This window comes from Podarcis melisellensis, assembly GCF_964234715.1.
Source record: "Podarcis melisellensis genome assembly, chromosome: 14".
Lineage (NCBI taxonomy): Eukaryota > Metazoa > Chordata > Lepidosauria > Squamata > Lacertidae > Podarcis > Podarcis melisellensis.
This window is the reverse complement of record NC_138546.1, coordinates 39,195,139-39,221,779: the sequence shown is the minus strand read 5'-3', so window position 1 is coordinate 39,221,779 and position 26,641 is coordinate 39,195,139. Positions and strand designations below refer to the sequence as shown.

General features: G+C 44.7%; 1 protein-coding gene across 1 annotated transcript in view; it reads right to left on the bottom strand.

The window, feature by feature from the left end:
• ATP8B4 (ATPase phospholipid transporting 8B4 (putative)) overlaps window positions 1–26,641 on the bottom strand; it is a 115,314-nt gene that overhangs the window by 45,120 nt on the left and 43,553 nt on the right. The window contains exons 11-15 of the mRNA XM_081888420.1: window positions 17,688–17,846; window positions 16,278–16,366; window positions 5,408–5,604; window positions 2,672–2,880; window positions 1,228–1,259 (exon numbers count right to left, since the gene is read on the bottom strand). Of these exons, the coding sequence (XP_081744546.1) occupies window positions 1,228–1,259; window positions 2,672–2,880; window positions 5,408–5,604; window positions 16,278–16,366; window positions 17,688–17,846 (686 nt within the window). The remainder of the gene's footprint in view (window positions 1–1,227; window positions 1,260–2,671; window positions 2,881–5,407; window positions 5,605–16,277; window positions 16,367–17,687; window positions 17,847–26,641) is intronic.

Below are 26,641 nucleotides of genomic sequence, written 5' to 3'. Positions count from 1 at the left end.
CAGCCAGCACCACATGGGTGCATCCCTCACAAGAGGATGAACCCACACCTTTCTCTGTAACTGTAACTAAAAGCTAAATCCTGCCTTTGGGATCATACTGTGAACTGAACGTAAGTAAACCTTATCATTACTTTTAAAAGAAGATTGATGTGTCATCATTGGCTCCCTCGGCGAATAAAGCGAGATGAGCGCCGCAACCCCAGAGTCAGTCACGACTGGACCCAATGGTCAGGGGTCCCTTTACCTTTACCTAAAGGGGATTTACCAGGAACAATCCAATCTGGACAAGTCAGACTGAACTGCTTAACTCAAATGGTTCTAATGAATCCGTCAACTTGTTTCTTGCTACGTACAAGGGAATGTGTTCTGCTACTAGCTGAGTGAGGAAGGGTAATATTTAATCAATATATCCTCTCCTACTATCCTCAACATTCCCACACCTATGAGGGAAGGTTGAAGGAACTTGGTATGTTTAACCTGGAAAAAGATAAGGAGATTGATTCAAGCACTCTTCAAGTCCCTGAAGGGGTCATGCATAGAAAAGACCCGATATTTCTTTTCTGTTGGTCCAACTAGATCTAATGGACTTATAAAAAGGTAGATTTCCACTGAACATTAAGAGAAACATTGTGATGGTAAGAGTAGTTTGACACTGGAACAAATTAGCTGGGAAGGTGGTGAGTTCTACCTAGGGATAAGGGAGAAATCTGACCGAGTTCACAATTAAGGGCAAATCTACCTAATTTACCGTTTCTAAAACATTTGGAGGACCCAAACACAGGCACCATTCGAAATTTGCACTTCTCCGAATTTTGCAATGCAGTTCTCCAGTCAAGTAATGCATGCAAAATGCATATAGGGCAAAGTGTCCACAAAAATGCATTGTATTTGTGAAAAGAACATACAAAGATGCATTATTTTAGGGGAATTTGCTGTGCAAAAAATATGTCTATTAAGTGAAAGTGCATACAAAAAGAGAGGGTTTTAAAATCATATAGGGATGCAGCAGGGGCAACAGGGAGAGAAACAGAAGTTGGTGGTTTAGGAAAAAAAATTACAAAGCCTTAATGTTTCTATATTAGGGCAACTGTTTCTGGTGTTGCTCAGATGGAAATGAAAGTTCAGTTTTCCTATACCATTTAAGTAACTAGCAAAATAATATTTTACTTGCTCTTTTCACAAATCAGTAAAATTCCACAAGCCAAATAAAATATTGTACCACTGTACCTCATCAAGTAGTGTTTTCTGGCCCACTTCACCTGAAAAAAAAATTAAATTAGCAAAAGCCAGAGAACACTCAATTTAAGTTCAAAAAGTGTCCCAACTAAAAGCCCAACCCTAGTCACATCTACTGAGAAGTAAGTCTCCTTTAATTCAACAGGGTCTGCTCTCAGGTTAATGAGGTTAGGGTTGCACCTAAGGCTGCAATCCTGTGTGTACTTATTTGGAGGTGAGATACATTAAACCAATGGAACTGATGGAAAGGACTGGCAGAATCCGAAACCAGGGAGAGGAGATGGTGGAAGAAGACTGGAAAATTTAAAGTTTATATTTAGAAACATTGTAAAAGTAATGACTGTTAGAAAAATGGTGGAATGATATTTTATGGATTTAGCAGAAATGTTATAAGAAGTTAAGTATATATAAGTATTTTAGTCTTAATGGGAAATAAGGTTAAAAATATGTTATTTATAATATGATAGAAAATAGAGAAAGATGGAAAGAATTTGCTGAAACAATTAGTAGAAGTGGGATACAAAAAGGGAGGTGAGAGGAGGTTGAGGAAACAAGGGAATGAAGGATTGAGTATGGAAAAGGAGGGATGTTTTTAAATTGTTCTTGTTTTTGCTTTATTTATGTTTAGTTTAATGGGTTTAGGTTGTGTTTTGTATTGTTTATATATTGTACTGTATTGTTTTTCTTTTTCTTTTTCTTCTCTTTTGTTTTTTCTTTTCTTTTTCTTCTCCTTTTTTGTAACTTTTAAAAGTAATAAATATTATTTTTTTTAAAAGAGATCCATTAAACCAAATGGGACTTACTTCTGAGTATACATGTAAAGGATTGCACTGTGAATAGCTTTCCTTTGGTAGGTGGGTTTCAGGAGGGTAAATACAAGACGGAATCAGGCACCTCATCACACACAGAGCTTCAAGATCAAAGTTGCACGTTCAAAAATATTGCGCTCAGACTAGTACTAGATTATTGATAAATCCCCGATAAAGTGGCAGCTGCCAATACTTTGATGGTCTTGTCATTAAGCCCCCTTTTGGCAGCTGAAAAAACTGTCCGTGTTGTGAACTACTTTATATAAAACAACCTTGCATTGGGTATTAGGACAATTATACAAGCAAGAAGGAGGAATACCAATGATCTTTCCCCATTTTTATTTAAAATGCGCTTTCTTTTCATAAGCCTTTTTCCAATTAAAAGTTAGTCTAGAAATTTTATATTTTAAACTTTAAATTTCATTAAAACATCATCACTGTCATTGATTACTGTTACACCATATGAACCCTTTGCACAAGTGCTTGTGAAACAGCACTGGTGATTATTTCCCCTTCCATTTGTGGTCTTTGGATCAAATTCAAAGTAATCTCAATAATACGAGCCTGAATTTGATGGAAATGCTATTAAAATGAAAAGTTGCCAGAATCAGGAAACAGTAACTTACCATATACTTTTCCATTAATAGAGCACTTATTAAAAGTCATTATGTTTTGAGTGAGGGTCCCTGTTTTGTCTGAAAAAACGTATTCAATCTGCCCCAGTTCTTCGCTGAGAGTTGTGGTCCGAACTTCAGCGGGTGTGTTTTCTTTGGAATAATACATTTTATTATCCCAGTTGACAAAGTAGCTATGTCCAAGCCGAATCACTTCCACACTTTGAAGGCAATGCAGACAGAAAGTGCTGTTCAGGAGGTTACAAAACTTACACAAACACAAAACAGGTCAAGCAAGCAGTTGATTTCTATTATCGCTAATATCTGAAGTGAGTTTTTAACCGAGAGTTATTTTATCTCTTTGGTTGTTGGACAGATGTTATTTTATCCTGTTTTATTCTAATCCTGTGGTTTGTTGCTCGTTTGCGGCCCTGAACATCTAAATAAAAAAGCAGGGTAAAAAGAATCTACTGTGTGTTTTGGAAAGTTGTTTGTCTGCTTATTGTGCGATTTGAACACTTCATTGCTGAGTCCTAGCAGCTTTTGCCTATGTTTAGATACAACAGGGTACCATTTTGAATCAAGTTGATAAGGTAAAGGTAAAGGGACCCCTGACCATTAAGTCCAGTCGTGAACGACTCTGGGGTTGTCGCGCTCATCTCGCTTTACTGGCCAAAGGAGCCGGTGTCCAGCTTCCAGGTCATGTGGCCAGTATGACTAAGCCACTTCTGGCGAACCAGAGCAGCAGACGGAAACGCTGTTTACCTTCCCACCAGAGCGGTATCTATTTATCTACTTGCACTCTGACGTGCTTTTGAACTGCTAGGTTGGCAGGAGCAGGGACCGAGCAAAGGGAGCTCACCCCATCACGGGGATTCGAACCACTGACCTTCTGATTGGCAAGCCCTAGGCTCTGTGGTTTAGACCACAGCGCCACCTGCGTCCCCTCCAGTGCAAAGGAAACACAATTTAAAGGGGGAGTATTTAATTACGTATCCTTTGCAGACTGAAAAAAGCAATGACATGGGACAAATAAATCAACATCACCAACTTCCACTTCCATTTCCATTTCCGTCAGAATTCTCCAAAATCCCTACTGATGCTGATGACAGTACAGGCATCCCTCATGCTGTTTACCTTCGCACCAGGGTGGTACCTATTTATCTACTTGCATTCTGACGTGCTTTCGAACTGCTAGGTTGGCAGGAGCAGGGACCGAGCAACGGGAGCTCACCCCGTCACGGGGATTCGAAACCAGCAACCTTCTGATTGGCAAGTCCTAGGCTCTGTGATTTAACCCACAGCGCCACCTGCGTCCTGCGTACCATTTTGAATCAAGTTGGTGGACTGGACCAAAACTGCACTCATTTTAAGCACTTTTTAAAATCTGCACTGACTTTTTTGGATTCTTTTTTAAATTTCCGAGCAACATCAGGTACAGGACTGCTAGCAATTAATAAATAAGCCCTTAAGCACGGCCGAGGTATTACATTTCAACTAACCAGAAATGGAATAAAATTAGGATGTTCAGTGTAGCACTTGATATGCCATGTTAACTGACAACACCCTTCCTTTTGGTCCAGATCCTTCTATATCCACATAGTTGCTTCAAAATAGCCTATTCTTACCACACCCATAGCAATTTGTGGTGGGGATTACTGATGCCAAACACCGTTGAAGGAAGCGGCATTATTCACTGTTTGACATTTTCAGAGTTTGAACAGGCAAAAAAGGGGAGAAACTTATATGGGGTTTATTCTGCCATGCAGCTGATTTTAAAAGTCAAATGTAATATAAAACAAATATAACTTTGCGTTAGATATTATAATCTGGCAGTTCTAACTAACAAGATGCCGTTGCTCATGAGTCAATGTCAGATGAATAAGCAATAATTTCGGTAAACCCATTATCATTGACCTAGTTACACAGACCTCAAGGTAAAACAGAATTCAAACTTCAATGAATTCTGGGGGGGGGTGGGGAAGGGTTCTTACGCCAAATAAGATGGGAAGATGTGCTTCATCACTTATTAAGAACATTCACTGGTATTCCTGGTACCTCGCTGTGTCATCCAGAAGGCAGGATTACGCTTTTGGTTAGTATGAGTTGCTATAAGTTTTCTTCAACATTCAGTTCTCTTCTTGATATCTTGAGAAGTTACTGTATTTTTTGCTCTATAAGACTCATTTTTTCCCTCCTAAAAAGTAAGGGGAAATGTGTGTGCGTCTTATGGAGCGAATGCAGGCTGCGCAGCTATCACAGAAGCCAGAACAGCAAGAGGGATTGCTGCTTTCACTGCGCAGCGATCCCTCTTGCTGTTCTGGCTTCTGAAATTCAGAATATATTTTTTCTTGTTTTCCTCCTCCCAAAACTAGGTGCGTCTTGTGGTATGGTGTGTCTTATAGAGCGAAAAATACGGTAAATCTTTTGAGCGGGGCATCAATGCATCTTATTTCATCCTTATAAATATAGTCGTATGAAGGCAAAGCTAAAGGACCCCTGGACAGTTAAGTCCAGTCAAAGGCGACTATGGGGTTGCGGTGCTCATCTCGCTTTCAGGCCGAGGGAGCCGGCGTTTGTCCACAGACAGCTTTCCAGGTCATGTGGCCAGCAGGACTAAACCGGTTGTGGCACAACAGAACACCGTGATGGAAGCCACAGCACACGGAAATGCCATTTACCTTCCCACCCCTAACAGTCAGGGGTCCCTTTACCTTATACATCATGCAACAGAATCTGACACCTTACCTTACATATAAGGAAATGGGCACAACCGAATTTAGTATGATAACGTATGACCAAAATGTCAGAAATCCTGAAAATATAGGACTTTTCACCACTGCACTCCAAGACAGGTAAATTCTGAAATGGATGCCAATCTGATGCTCCCAAATTGAATTTCCTATTGCCAGAATGATTCCCATGAACACCAGTAGTCCAAAGATCTGAAATCAGAGCAATAAAGGAGGTTAGATTAGTTCCCCTTCATCTCTCAACACTCCTGTTTTGCCTCGAATGTATATGTGCAGTACTTGGACACAAAATCACCTTTCTACGTTGTGCATGCATGACTATGAACAGAGCTATTGTCTAGGCTTAACAGAGCTTCAGAACAATATGATTGCATTATAAACATTCTTATAAGAAAAAATGGCTGCTTTTCCCTTATGGCGTATTCCAGAGCCCGTATAGAGTTAAGTGAGTTCCCTATCGGTAGGAGAAAATAACAGAGGCCAGCCAGAGACTATTGAGAAGCAAAGCGGCTAGTAAGCCTAATCTTTATTCAAGGAACTGTTGCAAGAGGGTCCCCACTCACCACATGCAGGAGAGAGAAGATCCCTGAACAATGGTGCACAAGCCCTTATATAGATTTTTGAAATTGCCCACCCTGTAGCCCAAGACCACTCCCCAAAACATCATACATACATCACAGAAGGAGGCGGTCTACAGCAAAATTCCTGCCTGCCAGGATACCTGATAATGGTCACTGATTGCTTTACCCGGGCAGCCTTGCCATTCTTTTGTGATGGTAAAGCCACTCCCCTTCCTCGGGGGGGGGGTGGAGTTGTGGGCGGGCATCCGGGACCTCACTGTGACCTGGCAGGGGGCAGATGGATGGCATTAGATGGGGGGGGGCAGATGGATGGCATGGCATTAGAACTCCCTGCCGTCTCACGCCCCCCAGCTGACCAATCGGGTTAGCTGGGGTGCATGACTGATGCTGTTTAAACTGCGGCGCGGCTGGGGGAGAGTGACCTCCATTCGCCTTTTTGTCGGATTGATATAAATATGTGTAGTAAGAAATAATTAAGGGGAGGTTAAGGGAAAATTTATAAATATATTTGAATTGGATATGCAGTAACAAAAAGATATGAAATAAATAACCGCAGAAGGGAGGGGAGGGAAGTCAAGGGGAAGGTAAATTAGATTTGTAGAGACTTTGTTTTTCTGGCTAAAATGTTGGTAAAAGTTGAAAATTAAAAATTATTGAAAAAAATGGGTCTTGGGAGACATAGGGTACATCCAGACTGTTACTATCTTCCGTGGGATTCAATCACATCCCACACATTCAGTCAAATTCAGGCTTTGCAATTAAAGCTGATTTGGAATTCGTACAGAGCAAATCCACTTCCCCAAAGGACTGGACTTTAAACGATCAGGAAAGTGACAGAAAAATGCAGTGGAAAGCGTGGGCCAACATTTCATGCAGTGTTCTAACCTCTTTGCAACAAACTGAGAAGAATATTCATTAAATAGCAGCTGCCGTCTAATCTCCCCACAAACTAATCAGTTCTCATTTGCAGCTTTTAAGCCCTCCCCTGGGACACCTTGTCTTCTGGAGGGATCTTGCAGAGGACATGGGGAAAGAGAGAAATCTGAAACCCCACACCTCCAACCCAAGACCAGGTGGGGGGGCAGGTTTGTAAGGATGCTAAGAATAGGTTCTGTGCAAAGAACGACTTCTGATTGGCCGCGGGAAGCTCCTGTGCACTGTGAATATTGGGGGCATTTTATGAATCTTAAATCTTAATGATGATGACAATGACGATGATTATTATTACAGTGGTACCTCGGGTTAAGTACTTAATTTGCTCCGGAGGTCCGTACTTAACCTGAAATTGTTCTTAACCTGAAGCACCACTTTAGCTAATGGGGCCTGCTGCTGCTGCCGCACCGCCAGACCACGATTTCTGTTCTCATCCTGAAGCAAAGTTGTTAACCTGAAGCACTATTTCTGGGTTAGTGGGGTCTGTAACCTGAAGCGTATGTAACCTGAAGCGTCTGTAACCCAAGGTACCACTGTATTTGTACCCCACACATCTGACTGGGTTGCCCCAGCCACTCTGGGAGGCTTCCAACATATACAAAAACATAATAAAACACTGCAAAATTAGCAGCTGCTGTCAGGGAACTGCCATCAGCTCAGAGGCGAGAGGTGGAAGGGCAGTTGTGTTATGGGGAACCTCCGAAAATCTTGCGAAGCAGTTCCTCCTCTGGCGAGGAGGAAAGCCCTACCTCCAGTGGAGAAGAGGTGCAGGGACCAGGAGATGCTAGGGAGAGCCTCGACACTGAGCCTGAGCAAATTGGAGGGGAAGGAAGTACCCCTTTGCCAGCGCCCAGTCTGCGCAGTAGGTTTCGGCGCAGGGAGGGGAGGAGAAGGTTGGGGGTCACGCGACTGTTATGCTGGGGGAGGTACATGGACCGACCACTCCCAGATTCTGCTAGCGACTGAGCCAGACATGAACTTGTGACGCTCTTCACTGTAAATAGTTTGCACTAAGAATAAAACCTGGAAAAGACAGGTCCGAGTCTTGCCTGTTTGCTCTCGAGCAACCACACCAGCACCTGACAGCTGCAAAAACCTTATTGGGCCACCATAAACGCATCCCTAGTGCCCCTTACCCTAAGATATGAAAAGCATTATTCAGAATCATGGTTTGCAAAACCCACTATGAAATATAACAGTGCAATAAAAAATTAAAACAGTAACCATTTATTTAAGATCCAATTAAAACTATGTAGTTTAATTAAGTCAACAACAATGATGAACTCGATCTGGTGATACCAGCTTTTCAAAGTCATTTACACCTCCTGTGCCCCTTTGCCTGTTTGTGCCCCACTAGGTAATCCGACCGCCTATATTGGGACCCACTGATTTTTGGTAAAGGCAAAGGGACCCCTGACCATTAGGTCCAGTCATGGCCGACTCTGGGGTTGCGGCGCTCATCTCGCTTTATTGGCCAAGGGAGCCAGTGTACAGCTTCTGGGTCATGTGGCCAGCATGACTAAGCCGCTTCTGGCAAACCAGAGCAGCGCACAGAAACCCCATTTACCTATAGGAGTGGTACCTATTTATCTACTTGCACTTTGACGTGCTTTCGAACTGCTAGGTTGGCAGGAGCAGGGACCGAGTAACGGGAGCTCACCCTATCGGGGGGATTCGAACCGCCGACCTTCTGATCGGCAAGTCCCAGGCTCTGTGGTTTAACCCACAGCGCCACCCGCGTCTCCCTGTTCTATAGATACCTACAAAAGCCTCCGCCAACATTCATGGCACCCTTCAGCTGTGGTCCAAAAGAAGGAGCCTCCCCTTGCTGTTTTTTGCAGGGTTCCAAGGCCAGGCAGGAGAATTAAAGTCGCTGAGTTCTCTGCTCCGAATAGAAGCTTTCCCACTCTTTCTGTACTGGTTCCTTATATGGGATTGGCATTACATATTCCCTGTGCTTGCCAGAATGTTCTGGGATACATTCCTAAGACAAACTGTCTCCTTATATTCCCTCTGGGCTGATGCAACGCCTTGCAGCCACCTACTAAAGGCATGGGCCTTGTGGCAGATCTCGGTCCATGGCACAGATTTCAGAATTTGGCCCGACATCTGTGTAATCCTATATTAAGCAAATATGTCAAATGCTGACAAAACAACGACCGCACACCACCCAACTTTCTATTGTTTTAGTAGCTAATTAAAAACCACAGCCGGTACTTATTGCAAATATTCTTACCAATGACTGGTTCAAGTTGCATTTTTCTAACTTTATTGATTGGACTAATGGTCTGGAACGTTTGCAGATAGCTCTGAAAATGCAAGTTGAATTTCTTTTTGCCCGACCAGGACATATTTTGCTTTCCCTCTCTTTAAGACCTCTCTCTACACACAATGCCCTATTTCTCAATTCAATTCGCGTGAAAGATTGCAATGTTCCATGGTCTCGATTCACTCCACCCCTGTTATGTTGTGTAGGTACCATATTTTGATGACGTCTTGGTGTCTGCAGACTCACACCAGCAGCTGTTCGAGCGCCTCCGTGCTGTGCTGACCAGGTTCCAAGAGGCCGGGCTCAAGGTAAAGAGGGAGAAGTGCCAGATCGCCGTTCCACAGGTAGAGTTCCTGGGCTATCTTATCGATGCCTCCGGCCTTCACCCAACCACATCCAAGATCCGCGCTATCCAGCAGGCCCCCACCCCAAAGAACAAAACGGAGTTGCAGGCATTCCTGGGGCTGCTGAACTTTTATAACATGTTCCTGCCCCACAAAGCCACAGTGGCTGAGCCTCTTCACCGACTCCTTAGCACTAAGACGCCTTGGGCCTGGGGTCATCGGGAGATGGCGGCCTTCAACGCGGTCAAGGCTCTCCTTTCTTCAGACAGTGTGCTGGTACAGTACAGTGAATCCAGGCCGCTGGTCCTTGCCTGCGACGCCTCACCTTTTGGCATCGGTGCTGTCCTTAGTCACCGTTTTCCAGATGGAAGAGAAGCACCGCTCGCCTACTTTTCCAGGACACTATCTTCAACGGAACGGAATTACAGCCAGCTCGACAAGGAGGCATTGGCACTTGTGGCTGGAGTGAAGAGGTTCCATGAATACCTCTATGGCAGGACTTTTGACCTCATCACTGACCACAAGCCACTCCTGGGCCTCCTCGCCGGTGATCGTCCAACTCCACCGGTCCTCTCGCCACGCATGCTGCGATGGACTGTTTTCCTGGCTGCCTACCACTACCGGCTCATCCATCGCCCGGGGAAATCGATGGGCCATGCCGACGCCCTCAGCCGTTGCCCTCTTCCAGCATTTGTGGAAGACCCGGCTCCAGCTTCATCGCTCCTTCTGATTGAGGATCTTCCGGCAGCGCCTGTATCAGCTACCACTGTGGCCTCCGCATCTGCCCAGGATCGCACCATCAGCCGGGTGCTCAACTGAGTGTGGAGGGGGTGGCCACAAGGGCCTTTTGCATCGGAGTTCCAGCCCTTCGCAACCAGACAACATGAACTCTCAGCTCATCGCGGCTGTCTGCTGTGGGGAGACCGCGTCGTGATTCCCCAGGGACTCCGTCAGCGCGTCCTGGAGGCTCTGCACGTTGGCCACCCGGGAATTGTCAAAATGAAGGCATTGGCTCGGTGTTACGTCTGGTGGCCTAATATGGACGATGCCATCACTGCCTGGGTGTCCGCCTGTCAAGCGTGCCAAGAGTCGAGGCCTGCACCACCGGCAGCTAAGGGACACACCTGGGAGACGCCAAAGACACCCTGGTCGAGGGTGCACATCGATCTGGCTGGCCCCTTTCACGGCCGGACCTTTATGGTAGTGGTGGACGCCTATTCCAAATGGCTGGAGGTCGCCCTGATGCCCTCCACCACTACCGAAGCTGTCATCCGGGTGCTGCGAGGCCTGTTTGCAACGCATGGGTGTCCTGATGTCCTTGTCTCTGACAACGGACCGCAGTTCACGTCAGGCACCTTTGAGCGGTATCTTTTGGGACTGGGCATCCGCCATGCCCTAACGGCACCCTTTCATCCATCCAGCAACGGGCAAGCGGAAAGAATGGTGCGCTCGGCAAAAGAGGCACTGGCGCGCCTGGACCGGGGAGACTGGCATGAGCGGGTCACCGAATACTTGTTCGTGCAACACATCACCCCTCATGCGGCCACAGGGAGGAGTCCTGCTGAACTGCTTATGGGCCGCCGCCTCAGGTCACCGCTCGACCAGCTACACCCGGACTTTGCCGTGGCTGAACCCCCAGGCTGTGCCAACGCGCCACGGTCATTTGTCCCAGGAAACCAGGTCTTTGCCCGGAACTATGTGGGGGACATTCCTTGGGTGCCAGCCACAGTAGTGGGAGTCACTGGACCTCGCTCGTACCAGGTGGCACTCGAAGATGGACGCTTGTGGCGACGGCACATAGACCAGCTTAGGCGCAGGGTTGGGAACTTGGACACTACCGAGGTGCCCCCAACTGCGCTTGCAGCTCCAGAAGAGACACGTACAGATGGCGAGGCCCCACCTACACCTCCCTCGCAAACTGCCAGCGTGGAGCCGAACCAAGCCGCTTCAGAACAGACTCAGACCACTCCACTTGCGGAGGCTCCACCCACAGCAGCGGATCCAGGGGAGTTGGTTCCAACGCCACCTAGGGTCGCACCACAGCCTCAGCGAGAACTGTGTGGCCCTCCGGACTTGGCTACCAGTCCCCGGCGGTCTGGCAGAGTTTCCAAGCGCCCAACTTATTTAAAGGACTATGTTGTTGGACATGTATCACTGTTGGTCTAAGTATGGGAAATGTAACCGATATGCTTTTGTGCCTAATTGAACCATTACGCGTAGTGCTGTATATAAGGAAACCATTACGATTGTAACTAACGCCTTATCTCGGTGGGGAGGGGTGTTATGTAGTGTAGTTTCACCCTGGGCCAACAGGGGGATACTGTATATAGTTTTCACTCAGGTCTGTAGATAGTTTTCACTCAGGTCCGCGGCAGTTATTTTAGGCGGGAACTCTGGGCTGTGGTTGTTACAATGTTGACAGCCGGCTGCCTATAAAAGCAGGCCGGCTGAGCTGTTTGCGGCCAGTTCTATTCCAGCTTACAAAATAAAGAGCTACTTGAAGAAATCGCTGTGCCGGCTGCTATGTCAACCCACAACTTAATAACCCCCACCTTCTTGCCCCCGCAAAAGCATGCAGAGGGTGGCTTTCGATTGAAGAAAAGTACAGTGGTAGCTTGGTTCCCGAACAGCTTAGTTGTCGAAGAAATCGGCTCCCGAATGCCGCAAACCCAGAAATAAGTGTTCTGGTTTGCGAGTGTTTTTAGGAAGCCAAACGTCCGACGTGGCTTCCGCAGCTTCCGATTGGCTGCAGGAGGGTCCTGCAGCCAATTGGAAAGTGCACCTTGGTTTTCAAATGGTTTTGGGAGTCGAACAGCCTCCCGGAATGGATAAAGTTCAAGAACCAAGGTACCACTGTATAGTCATACCTCAGGTTAAATATGCTTCAGGTTGAGCGCTTTCAGGTTACGCTCCACGACGACCCAGAAGTAATGGAATGTGTTACTTCCGGATTTTGCCGCTCGTGCATGCGCAGACGCTCAAAATGACGTCACGCGCATGTGCAGATGCGGTGACTCGCGATCCGTGCATGCACAGACGCGGGTTGCGTTCGCTCCAGAACGGATCCCGTTCACATCCAAAGGTACCACTGTACTAGAGCTGCCATTTTGGGGTTACAATTCCTATTCACTGCAACAGTGCTGCTGTGATTGTGGAAACCATGGCTGCAAAGAAGCAGTAGTTATTTATGAATATATTAGTTCATATGAGGGGGGTTGGGGGGTATCAGTTGACAACATTAACCCAGCCATATGGGAATCCCTTGCAGATGGTGGTAGCACCTAGAGACAATCCACAGCAGTGGTTATAGAAGGAATGACCACTGGGAAGAGAGCAGAGAGAAGATACGCCATGGTGCATCTGGAGCAGCAAAACCACATGCCTTCACCTTGCTCCCCCTGCAATGAAACATGTCTCTCCCATATCAGTCTCTGCAGCCACAACAGGCAAAGTCGCTCTGTGATGGTTTGACCGTTCCCTGAAAGTGCACGTTTCCATTGTCTCACAAGACAGACGGATGCCAAGAACAAGTTGTTTTTCACTTTTAAATGTTTATATATAAAGTAAAAGGTAACGGTAAAAGACCCCTGGACGGTTAAGTCCAGTCAAAGGCAACTATGGGGTGCGGCACTCATCTTGCTTTCAGGCCAAGGGAGCCGGAGTTTGTCCACAGCTTTCCGGGTCATGTGGCCAGCAGGACTAAACTGTTTCTGGTGCAACTGAACACTGTGACAGAAACCAGAGCGCATGGAAACATCATTTACCTTCCCGCCACAGCGGTACCTATTTATCTACTTGCACTGGTGTGCTTTCAAACTGCTAGGTTGGCAGGAGCTGGGACAGAGCAATGGGAGCTCACACCGTTGTGGGGATTCGAATTGCCGACCTTCTGATCAGAAAGCCTAAGAGGCTCAGTGGTTTAGACCACAGCATCACCCACATCCCTATCATCTATCTATCTATCTATCTATCTATCTATCTATCTATCTATCTATCTATCATCTATCTATCTATCTATCATCTATCTATCATCTATCTATATCTCTATCTATCTATCATCTATCTATCTATCTATCTATCTATCTATCTATCTATCTATCTATCATCTATCTATCTATCTATCTATCTATCTATCTATCTATCATCTATCTATCTATCATCTATCATCTATCTATCTATCTATCTATCTATCTATCTATCTATCTAATCTATCTATCTATCTATCTATCATCTATCTATCTATCTATCTATCTATCTATCTATCTATCTATCTATCATCTATCTATCTATCTATCATCTATCTATCATCTATCTATATCTCTATCTATCTATCATCTATCTATCTATCTATCTATCTATCTATCTATCTATCTATCTATCATCTATCTATCTATCTATCTATCTATCTATCTATCTATCATCTATCTATCTATCATCTATCATCTATCTATCTATCTATCTATCTATCTATCTATCTATCTATCTATCTAATCTATCTATCTATCTATCTATCATCTATCTATCTATCTATCTATCTATCTATCTATCTATCTATCTATCTATCATCTATCTATCTATCATCTATCATCTATATATCTATCTATAGCTATCTATCATCTATCCATCTACAGTCTATATATATATAAATTTTAAAGCTGAGCAGTAATCTGAATCCAGATTTCCCTGTCCAACATTCTGTGCCATGCTGATTACTTGGGAAGCATGTCTGAAAATAAAAAAAATCTCCCAAGAGGAGACGATTCAAGTTTTTAAAAAACTTAATAAAAACTTCTGAAAATCCATAGTGAATTCTATAGTGAAATCCATGCTGAATGCCAACTCTGGAATAATGTCAGGACTGCTACAGGATTTCTCCTGAGACAGAAGGGTACACACCCATCCACCCACCCACCCACCCAGTGTTTTAATCTTAATCCCTTCTTTCTAGAGAATCCAGGAAATTGTAGTTCTGTGACCAAGTTCCAGGATTCTCTGAGAAAGCTGTGATATTTAGTCGAGTATGGAACAGATAGATTTTGTAATACAGATAGGAGCCAGCAGGGCCATGACAGGAAACATGCCCATTTCAAGGAAGTTTTGGCATGTATGTGATTCAGGTACAGCACCACAATTGAGGGGCCTTTCAGTATAGTGCCCTCTGGTGGGGTTCCTCCAACACTGACGGCCTCCCGCAAGTTGTGGTGGGCTTACCTAGTGGCATCAGCGAACGTCATCAGCATGACAAGGGCAATCATTTAAATTGCCTCAGGTGTCCTGGAACAACTTTATATCAGGGATACTGCAGGGCACTGTGGGAAATTTTAACAGTGGCTCCCACCATTACCAACCCAGCTACTGGTACATCAGCATGTAAGGAGGCAGTAATTTTCATTCTGACCTGTCTTCATCACAGTTTGTTTGTTTGTTCATTGATTTACATTCATTCATTTATATTCCACCATCTTTCCCCTGAGGATATCAAAGCAGTATGCAGTGGTACCTCAGGTTAAGTACTTAATTTGTTCCAGTCTGTTCTTAACCTGAAACTGTTCTTAACCTGAAGCACCACTTTAGCTAATGGGGCCTCCCACTGCCGCCATGCCGCCAGAGCACGATTTCTGTTCTCATCCTGAAGCAAAGTTCTTAACCCGAGGTACTATTTCTGGGTTAGCGGAGTCTGTAACCTGAAGCATCTGTAACCTGAAGTGTATGTAACCTGAAGCATATGTTACCCGAGGTACCACTGTACACAGTTCCTCTCCTCCTCATCTTATCCTTACAACAGCCCTGTGAGGTAGGTTAGGCTGAGACTGAGTGAGTACCCTGAGGCTACCCAGTGAGTTTCATGGCTGAGTGGGGATTCAAACTGTGGTCTCCCAGGTCCTAGGCTAACACTTTAACCACTACACCACATTGGCTCTCAGTTGGCACTGTTTCTGTTCTGCTGCAGTTCAGTTTCCACCAAATACTAAGTTACTTGCTTTGCTGCCTGCTGTTTAATGTAGTTGACTTATAACTACTTAGGTAAGTTATGAATTTAACATAATTAATAACACAATTATTTCCACATCCTTTGTTCCAGTGCAAGGTAAAGAGGTAAAGGGCCCCCTGACCATTAAGTCCAGTCGCGGACGACTCTGGGGTTGCGGCGCTCATCTCGCTTTACTGGCCGAGGGAGCCAGCGTACAGCTTCCGGGTCATGTGTCCAGCATGACTAAGCCGCTTCTGGCGAACTAGAGCAGCACACAGAAACGCCGTTTACCTTCCACTCGGAGCAGGACGTATTTATCTACTTGCAGTCTGACGTGCTTTCAAACTGCTAGGTTGGCAGGAGCAGGGACCAAGCAACGGGAGCTCACCCCGTCGTGGGGATTTGAACCGCTGACCTTCTGATCGGCAAGCCCTAGGCTCTGTGGTTTAACCCACAGCGCCACCTGTGTCCCCTCCAGTGCAAAGGAAACACAATTTAAAGGGGGAGTATTTAATTACGTATCCTTTGCAGACTGAAAAAACCAATGGATTGATCTTCAATCCAGACATGGGACAAATATGTGAACATCAACAACTTCCACTTCCGTCTCCATTTCCGTCAGAATTCTCCAAAATCCCTACTGATGCTGATGACAGTACAGGCATCCCTCGTCTTATTTTAAGGAATTACACCTTTATACATAATGTTCAAGGAAACTGTATTTAAGATGCCAGATTAAGTTTTGTGGTCCTACTGTAGTAACTTACCCACAATACCAAAGTATTCATCAGGCGATCAATGCTTGTTCGTTTCAATTCAGTTTTGCCACTGTTCTGCATTAACTTGGTGTCAGGGCCTATAAAAAAAGGAAAAAATTCTTTTTAAACCTCTAGCACACTATCTAAGTGGATTACTTTGCCACTGGTTTCACCCATCAGGTTCAAACTTTTCTATCCATCACTATCTTATTTTTACTCAGTTCTTCTGTTTTTAATCATGTTTTAGGCTGTATATTACTTGCAATCTCATACCGAATTACAGGAAACCAAAAAATCAGTGCAGGTTTCAAAAGTTGGCTCCACCCCTCTGGATGCAAGATCCGTTCCTTGATCAGAGGAGCCACCATGAAAAATTTGATTACAATATCTTAAGGCATCCAAATACATAGCCAACAGACAATTCTCCAAAAATATATAGTAGATTAGCTGTTTTTGTTATTAGCATTCACTATTATTAGGTGATTTTACATACTATCAATATTAGGTAATGACCGCTCCCCGCATAAAAACGGGGGGCGCACTTTGCAGGGACACGCGCAGCCCCTGGACCTGGAGCGGCTCCATTTGCCTTCCCTCAGGTGGGGTACCTGGAGGTCTCTGCCTACCTCAGTCAGTTGTCCAATCCCGCCTGGGGGAAGCGTTGCCAAGGAGACCAGGCCAGGTATGGGAGGGACTACCTGCCCACACAATAGAGGGAGGATCTTACCTGGGAATCCTCACTTGGCTCCAAAGCTTCTCCCCCCTACCCAACCTCAGTTAATGTCTTATTTTGCAGGTTAACTTTTCTTCACAGGTTTTGCAGGTTAACTTTTCTTCACAGGTATGCGGGCGCTGCTATGTTAAGGTCGCTGTTAAAGGGCCGGAAAGGAATTCCCCTGCATGGCAGGTCTCGCCTTTCCCGTAGCAAAACGTCACAACTTTGGCGGTATCAGGCCTTGGGCGGAATCCTTTTGTCCATCTTCCTCTTTGCGGCGGCGATACCAGGGTTCCCGTTAAAGGGGTTAGTGAAGGGAGGCTTTGACCGTACGCCGAAAGGTCGCCATTGCTCTCCCCGGCGGTGGCGGCGTAACGGGGGCGGCTATCTCTGTTTGAACATATGTTCTCCAGAGCCGGCCCATCCCCCACACAAACACTGGATAACCCTGATGCTCCCTAGGTCCCCGGCTGGGGACTGGGGAGGGAGAACGCCCAATGCCTGAGCCAAGGTCTACCCACATTTGAAATTTAATAAAGTTGTGGCCAATTTAATCCCATAGCACGTTGTCTTGAGTCGTTATTCCACATGACGGGGGGGGCGCTCGGGATCTGGGGGACTCCGCCTGTCCACGCAATGTATATAAGGACTGGGGGAAATGTTTTTGTTGGTAAGATTAGAAATAATTAAAAGTTCATATTTACCTGCAAAAATAACCATTCCAAAGCACCACTCAGTGTTTCTCAACATACAACCTCGTAACAGCAGCATTTCATTATTAAGGCAGTATTTGTTAACATCCCAGGAAAGAACTCCTGCGTATCGATTCAGTTTTCCATTAGGAGGTTCACACTCAACTTCTCCTACGAAATGAAAATCAAGGAGGTTGCTTTATTGTGATTTAGATACTATCTGCAAGCATGTCAGGTGTTCCACATTTTAACAAAGATTTCCTAGGGCTGATTCCCCCCCCCCCAAGTATTGAAGGGAAAAACACCTCATACAACAAGCAGCATTAAATGTCTACATATATTAACAGTTCAGTTCAATGTGACACAGTGTCATAAAACGACCTTCTTTTCAAAAACAGCATGTTCAACCCTCTAAGCCCAAATATTGCTTAGACCTACTACAGATACTGTCTGAAGCCTCAATTCACATGGTTATTCATGGTTGTTTGAATTTGATGTGGTAAAACAAGGCTGTGATGCTTAGGCACAGTTCATATGTCACAGTAAACCATAGCTTAAAACAAACTGTGGTTCAATGTGATGATCATTACCAGTAGCCTGCTTGTTCCCATTAAACCATAGCTTGTTTTGAATTATGGTTGCTGGTGATGCTCTTAGTTCCCACAGGACTCCTTCCCTGCTCCTGCCACATTGCGAAAACAATAAGCCACAATCCAGATTGCCAGGTTGTCTGAAAATAACAACAACAACAACAACAACAACAACAACAACAATAATATGAGCTATACAGTGGTACCTTGCGTGTCGAACTTAATCCATTCAGGGAGTCCGTTCTACTCCCAGAACCTTTCGAAAACCAAGGCGTGGCTTCCGATTGGCTGCAGGAGCTTCCTGAACTCAATCAGAAGCCACATTGGATGTTCGGTTTCCAAAAAATGTTCTCAAACCAGAACACTTACTTCCAGGTTTGAGCCGTTCAGGAGCCGATTTGTTCAGCAACTAAGCTGTTCGGGAACCAAGGTCCCACTGTATGCCCAAATCAATGCTTGGTTACTATTCGTAGTTTGTTTGGCAATTGCTAGGCAATGAGGATATACAACAACATTATTGTTATGTACTGAAGTTCTCACCCTGGGCCAGCAGGGGGATACTGTAGATAGTTATGCAAATAAGGGATCGAAAGTGACGTTCAGTGATTGGATAGTTTTAGGAAATTGTTACAGTTACATTGTACTGGAGCTCTATATAAGCAGGCTAGCAGAACCCTTCAGTTCAGTTCTGTCCTGTCCTGGCCTGTGATTAAACAATGTTTGAAGAATCGCTGTGTCGTCTGATATGTTCACCCACAACTTAACAATTAACTTGTGTGTCTCAGTTGTAATACCTATTTTTGTTTGTTTGTTTTATATAAATAAATATAATTTTTATTGGTTTTTTCTGTTTTACAATTTAGAATATTCATTTAAACAACCTTAACATATCAATGACTTCCCTTCTTCTCCTTCCATGGTTCATTTTGCATAACATAAAGGTAAAGGGACCCCTGACCATTAGGTCCAGTCGTGGCCGACTCTGGGGTTGCGGCGCTCATTTCGCTTTATTGGCCGAGGGAGCTTCTGGGTCATGTGGCCAGCATGACTAAGCCGCTTCTGGTGAACCAGAGCGGTGCACAGAAACGCCGTTTACCTTCCTGCTGGAGCAGTACCTATTTATCTACTTGCACTTTGACGTGCTTTCAAACTGCTATGTTGGCAGGAGCAGGGACCGAGCAACCGGAGCTCACCCCGTTGTGGGGATTTGAACCGCCGACCTTCTGATCGGCAAGTCCTAGGCTCTGTGGTTTAACCACAGCGCCACCCGCGTCCCTTATTTTATATAAATAAATATAATTTTTATTAATTTTTTCTGTTTTACAATTTGGAATATTCATTTAAACAACCTTAACATATCAATGACTTCCCTTCTTCGCCTTCCATGGTTCATTTTGCATAACATAAATCCCTGCGTATTTTACACAAACTAAACCATTCAGTATTCCATTATTACATCCATCAAAACTTATTTACACTGTTGAATTTACAGGATCTTAATGTTGCCAGTGTTTTCAAGTGTACACAATTCCACCCCCCATATATTCAATAAACATTTCCCAATCTTCTTTAAATGTGTGTTCTTCTTCTTCTCTTCTTCTATATGTTAGATCCACAAGCTGTGCATATTCCATCAGTTGAAGTTGCCATTCTTTTGAGCCTGGACCTCGCTCGCTTTCCATTTTTGTTTGTTGAGAAGGTTTTCTGGTATGACTCTTGTTCAAGTAAATGCTAGAAACTGTTAAGGAAAAAACCTGGGCATCAAATGGCTCTGCGCTATCTACAACTGTGGGGGGAAGCGAAATGCACTCAGTATATAACGCAGCAAGTTAGAACTGCTTTCTTTATGTGTTAACCTTGCTAAAGTTCAGCAATCTTAACATTGTCTTGTGGAGTTCAGCTTCTGCAACTCAAGCTCAGCCAAGCTTTCAACCCCGAGGTCACGCAGATTAAGCACAGATGGACTACAGATTTAAAAGGCACGGCCAAAAACCAGGGGCGCGTGTGCTACTTTTGAATATATGTGGCCTCTTCTGTGTCCCTTTGGTGTCTGCGGCTATAGGATGCCATTCCTGTTTTCAATCTAAACACACTGATCTCAGCTGGCTGCAATGGGACTTGTTTTGCTTTATCCCAATGTACGAGAAGCCATTAATAGAGATCACATGTTCAGCGTTGCACACTATGCATTCAATGCTTTTGTTGGACACACAGAGACCCTTTAAATAGGTGAATTTTCCAAGACCGATCAAACCTGGGGGGGGGGGAGGAATTGCTCCATGTTTACTGATCACTGTTACTGAAGCTGGAATAAACAGAGGTGGCCAGTGCAACCAGTTCCACCAACACTAGAGGGCGCTGCAGGGTATTGGAACCATAGAGTAGTGAATTGAGCAGAGAGGAAGGCGAGGGACAGGGGGGCACCGAATTTCGCACAGGGCACCACTGAAATTTTAAAGACCACTGCCACTGGAAGAAAGCATAGGATTGCTGAAGATGACCTAGACCAGTGTTTCCCAAAGTGGCCGATACTGCCCCCTAGGGGCGCTGGAACAATCCAGGGGGGTGGTAATATGCTTGGGCGCAACTGGGAGTGTTGAATAAAAACAGGTCCTTAATACCATATGCACCTTTCCCTGCCGTTTTTAGGTAATTATGAATTTATTAACTTTCAGTAATTGTCAAAATAAGTCAATCAACTTATAGACCTTGATCTTTGCCCCCCTGCCCTACCCCCCAAGAAATGACTGAGTCGATTAAAGAGTTTCAGATTTTATATAGGAATTGCTAGCATTGCTTAACTCATGGGTAGGCAAACTAAGGCCTGGGGGCTGGATCGGGCCCAAATGCCTTCTAAATCTGGCCCGTGGACAGTCCGGGAATCAGCTTGTTTTCAAATGAGTAGAATGTGTGCTTTTATTTAAAATGCATCTCTGGGTTATTTGTGGGGCATAGAAATTCGTTCATTTCCCCCCAAAATGTCCAGCCCCCCGCAAGGTCTGAGGGACAGTGGGCTGGCCCCCAGCTGAAAAGGTTTGCTGACCCCTGGCTTAACTCCTGCAACTCTATCTTTGCAACCTGTTTGTGGGAGTCATAAAGCCATGGCAGAGGTTTGTAAATACTGCAGGGTACCTCCGGACCTCGTGACCAGCACTCTGAGCTTTACAATGTATTGGAATGTGCGACCCTATATGGCGATGGGTGCAATAAAAGCTTGACCGGATGAGGTAACATGAGATTGGCAAACGGCCATGCGGCTGGACAGAACAAAGGAGAATAAATCGGAGAAGGGCAGACAGAGGGGCTGCTCTCTCCATCATGAAAATATAGCTGGCTTTCTGTGTAATTTTTCTATGCTAAGTCATAAAAGACGGCTGGATTTCCATCAAATTTAGCTTGCAGTTCCTTTAGATTTGTTATTTAGCATTTTTAGACATGAAAAGTGGTTTCCAGAGGGGAATATATATATCAGCCAGGCAGCTCAATCAGCTGCCATTCCAATTACAGTCGATGAAAAAATTACAGACCATTTTTTCATATTTAATACTAGGTTCATTTTTGTTGTCGTTGTATCTTCAGTTTTGGACTATGTTTCCCAAAGTGGGAGATACTGCCCCCTGGCGGTGAGCTGGAACGATCCAGGGAGGGGTGATAGGATGCTGGGGTGCATTCGAAAGTGTTGAATAAAAACAAGGGGGTGGTGGAAGCATAAAAAAGAGCATTTTGAAAAACCATTCTGTAATGGTTCTAGGGGTTGCTCGTGCGTAAATAGACACCACACCTGGCTAGGTTACCTGGGTGAACCCTTTCTGTTTGGACAGCCTCTCACCCGTGGCTGTCTCAGTCGCTGGCAGAATCCGTCAGTGGGCGATTCTTGAACTTCTTCCAGCAAAGAAGCTCTTTGACGCCTAGTCGCCGCCTACTCTCCCTGCGCGGAAGCCTTCTGCGCAGGGAGGGTGTGGGCAGCGGAGGACCCGTGCTCTCCCCGCTGGTCTCCGGCGAAGAGTCATGGAGCCACCTCGCCGATTCCCCCATCTGCCCCCCTTCTCCACTGGTGCTACGCTGAATTCCTTCCCCAGCAGATGGGCTGCTTCTCTCCCTCCCGGGACGCTCTCCTGAACCCCTCTGGAGCCCTCCCTCTCCCTCTGGCTCCGATGGCAGTTCCCTGACACATTCATACATGTTTCACCGGTTTTTGGCTTACCACCAAGTCAGGCGCTGTTGTGGGACGACAACATTGCCTCCAATGGTGGTTATGATGGAGCTGTGGGTTTTTGCCAAGCTTGGATGGATGCTTTCATCCTCACCCAGACTCAGGAAGTCGGTGACAGCTTGCCTGCCTATTTGGCCAATGACAGACAGGCTGGGGCAGTGTCACTGCCCCTGGGATGGATCAGACTACAGTGGTACCTTGGTTCTCAAACGCCATGGTACTCAAATGCCTTGGTTCCCAAACGCCACAAACCCAGAAGTAAGTGTTCCAGTTTTTGTACGTTTTTCAGAAGCCAAACGTCTGATGCAGCTGATGGCTATTGTTTCCGGGGTGCCTGCACCAATCAGAAGTTGCACCTTGGTTTTCGAACGTTTCAGAAGTCGAACGGACTTCTGGAACGGATTAAGTTTGGCGCTTTTGTTTTTGCTATTTAATTTTGCGTCTTTGTTTCTGAGGCTTTTTCAGTTCATTTGTTTTTGTGACTGTGTGGAACCCAGTTCAGCTATTGATTGATTGATTGATTGATTGATTGTGTGACTGCGGAAATGGATAAAAGCCTCCATCCAAACAATGACTATTCTCAGTGCAGGTAAGAAAAAAAATATTTTTTTTATTTTTATCATCTACAATACTGTCTTATTTATTTTATAGTACAGTTCATTGATTATTGTTTTCATTTTATGGATCAATGGTCTCATTAGATAGCAAAACTCATGTTAAATTACTGTTTTTAAAAGTCTGGAACAGACTAATCTGTTTTCCATTACTTTCTATGGGAAAGCGCGCCTTGGTTTTGGAATGCTTTGGTTTTGGAACAGACTTCGGGAACGGATTAAGTTTGGGAACCAAGGTACCACTGTATTCCTTTGAGTAAACATGCACAGGATTTAGCAGTAGGTAGAAATTGTAGGTAGAAATATAGATATCTAAAAGAATGCAAATTGGTTACTGCATCTCTCTTTTTGTTCACTTAAAGAAAGTAGATTTCCAGAGGGCACTGCATAATTTTTGTTTCTTAAAAGGGAGTGGTAAGCCAAATAATTTTGGAAACCTCTGGCCTAGATATCTGTTGGACCTGACAAAGGGAGCCTTTGAAAAGGGCAGAGAACTATATTACCTGGTCCTAAAGTAAAGGTAAAGGGACCCCTGACCATTAGGTTCAGTCGCGGACGACTCTGGGGTTGCGGTGCTCATCTCACTTTATTGGCTGAGGGAGCCGGCCTACAGCTTCCGGGTCATGTGGCCAGCATGACTAAGCCACTTCTGGTGAACCAGAGCAGCGCATGGAAATGCCGTTTACCTTCCCGCCAGAGCGGTATCTACATGCACTTCGTGCTTTCGAACCTCGGGTTAAGTACTTAATTCGTTCTGGGGGTCCGTACTTAACCTGAAACTGTTCTTAACCTGAAGCACCACTTTAGCTAATGGGGCCTCCCGCTGCTGCCACACCGCTGGAGCACGATTTCTGTTCTCATCCTGAAGCAAAGTTCTTAACCTGAGGTACTATTTATGGGTTAGCAGAGTCTGTAACCTGAAGCGTATGTAACCTGCAGTGTATGTAACCGGAGGTACCATTGTACTAGGTTGGCAGGAGCAGGGACCGAGCAACAGGAGCTCACCCCGTCACAGGGATTCGAACCGCCAACCTTCTGATCGGCAAGCCCTAGGCTCTGTGGTTTAACCCACAGCGCCACCCACGTCCCTAATACCTGGTCCTACACACCTGCTAACTCTGGCCTGGCTGTTTAGTCTCCCAGACACAAACTGATTTTGCCCACACCTGTACAAATAAAATACTAACTAGGCTTTACCTAGTTGGTATTCCCAGCTGCTACTTGAGAAAATACAAATATTTCTGTTTCTTTTTGTTACTTTTGTAAAACATTTGACATGCAGAGATCAAATATATCTCTTGGGCTACAAAATGTAACACAGCACTGTTATCGGAAGGCATAAAATAAATACACAACGAAACAACCCTTTGCCCCCACATTTGCTAACCATTCATGTTTTATATTTCTGCTTTTCAGTTGCAAAATGTGCTGTCAGGATGACCACAAGATACGGGATGTTTCCTATAAGGACTCCTGTTACTAAACCCTGTGCCACCCTGAGGCTTAACAGTCATGCAAAATATGTAAACTTGTCAGAAGTAGCAAGAACCAGACCACCGCAGCAGTCAAAAACTGAAGATACAACAACAACAAAAATAACCTAGTATTAAATATGAAAAAATAGACTGCAATTTTTTCATCAACTATAATTGGAATTGCAGCTGATTGAGTTGCCTGGCTGATTTATATATATATTTTTATCCCCTCTGGAAAACATTTTTATGTCTAAAAAAGGCTAAATAACAAATTTAAAACAACTGCAAGCTAAATCTAAACAGGTTGCAAATATAGAGTTGCAGGAGTTAAGCAATGCTAGCAATTCCTATATAAAATCTCAAACTCTTTAATCGGGTCAGTCATTTCTTGGGAGGGGTGGGCAGAGATCAAGGCCTATAAGTTGATTGACTTATTTTGACAATTACTGAAAGTTAATAAATACATCATTACCTAAAAATGGCAGGGAAACTTAAAAGGTGCCTATGGTATTAAGAACTTAAGTTGTTATGCTGGAAAATGTTATAATTGCTTGTAAATGTGTGTATTAGTCAAACATAAAATGTGTGTTTTTGGGGGGGATATGCAGTAAAATGCCAATGAGCAGTTTTTGTGTGTGTGCTTTTTTAAGGCAAATTGCTACAGAAATGTTGAGAACTGGATGTAAGACTGGAAAAGTAACAAACTGAAATTGACATTAATCCATTCCTAGCGCAAGAAGCTAACGTCTGCAGCTGCAATAAATAAATGCGAGAGACAAGACTCTGTGTCCAAGCTAGCGATGTGTCGTGATGCAACAGAGGAGAAGGCACTGAATGCTATGGCTTTATTCACAAGTAATACTAAGCCAAACTATGAATGCAAGGAAGGTAAAGGGACCCCTGACCATTAGGTCCAGTCGTGGTCGACTCTGGGGTTGCGGCGCTCATCTCACTTTATTGGCCAAGGGAGCCGGTGTTTGTCCGCAGACAGCTTCCGGGTCTTCTGGTGAACCAGAGCAGCGCACAGAAACACCATTTACCTTCCCACCGGAGCGGTACCTATTTATCTACTTGCACTTTGACATGCTTTTGAACTGCTAGGTTGGCAGGAGCAGGGACCAAGCAACAGGAGCTCACCCCGTCGCGGGGAGTCGATCCGTCGACCTTCTGATCAGCAAGTTCTAGGCTCTGTGCTTTGACCCACAGTGCCACCCGCGTCCCTGAATGCAAGGAAACACACTGGTAAAACAGCACCCAGCAGGTTTGAACCCTATCTGCTGACATAATCCAGTGACATCAGCTGATTGACAGGTTTCTGTGGTTTGGGGAAAACGGCCTCATGGGCTGAATTGGACCCCCTGGCAAGCCAAGACTGGTCCCATGTTCTTCCCTCCTAACCTAAAAGAAAATAAGAGGCCAGTTGCATCTCAGTAGTGAAGGAGTTCATCATGCGAGGAGCCACCACTAAAAAGCCCCCACACCTCAAACATAAGGCATCACCTGCTGGTCTAAAAAGCATTTAAATCTCTCTTTTCCTCCATCGGGGGACTCAAGGCTGTATACACAGGTTTCCAAAGGTGGTTTTCTATCCCAGCACTGACAAGACCCAGGCCTGCTTAGTTTTATGCTGTATTTTGCGTCTTCAGAAGACAAGACCCTTTCCCCATTGTATTGAAAAATTAAGCAGCTCAGCTTATGTTACCTCCTCATAATGCTGTCTTGTGACCTTTAAAACCAAAGATATCCTGATGGGGAAAGATGTGCAGAATATATTCAAATGCCACAGTGAACTGCAAATAACATCAAAACCCTTTGATGCGTTCTTGTCATTCCATTCTATTACATGTGGAAAATTGGCGCTACAAATATTCCACTCTTTATTTTAAACAAACATTTGCTGGCTTCATATACTATTTACTTACAAATGATAATTTATGAGCTTTTTTATATATATAAAAAAACTACATTGTGTGGAAAAAATGCCGTTTGTTGCGGCCAAACCAAAATATCACTTGGCCCATCCGTTTAAAGTTTCCTTGCTATTCATCTGGCCTAAACAATCTAAATCCTTCTC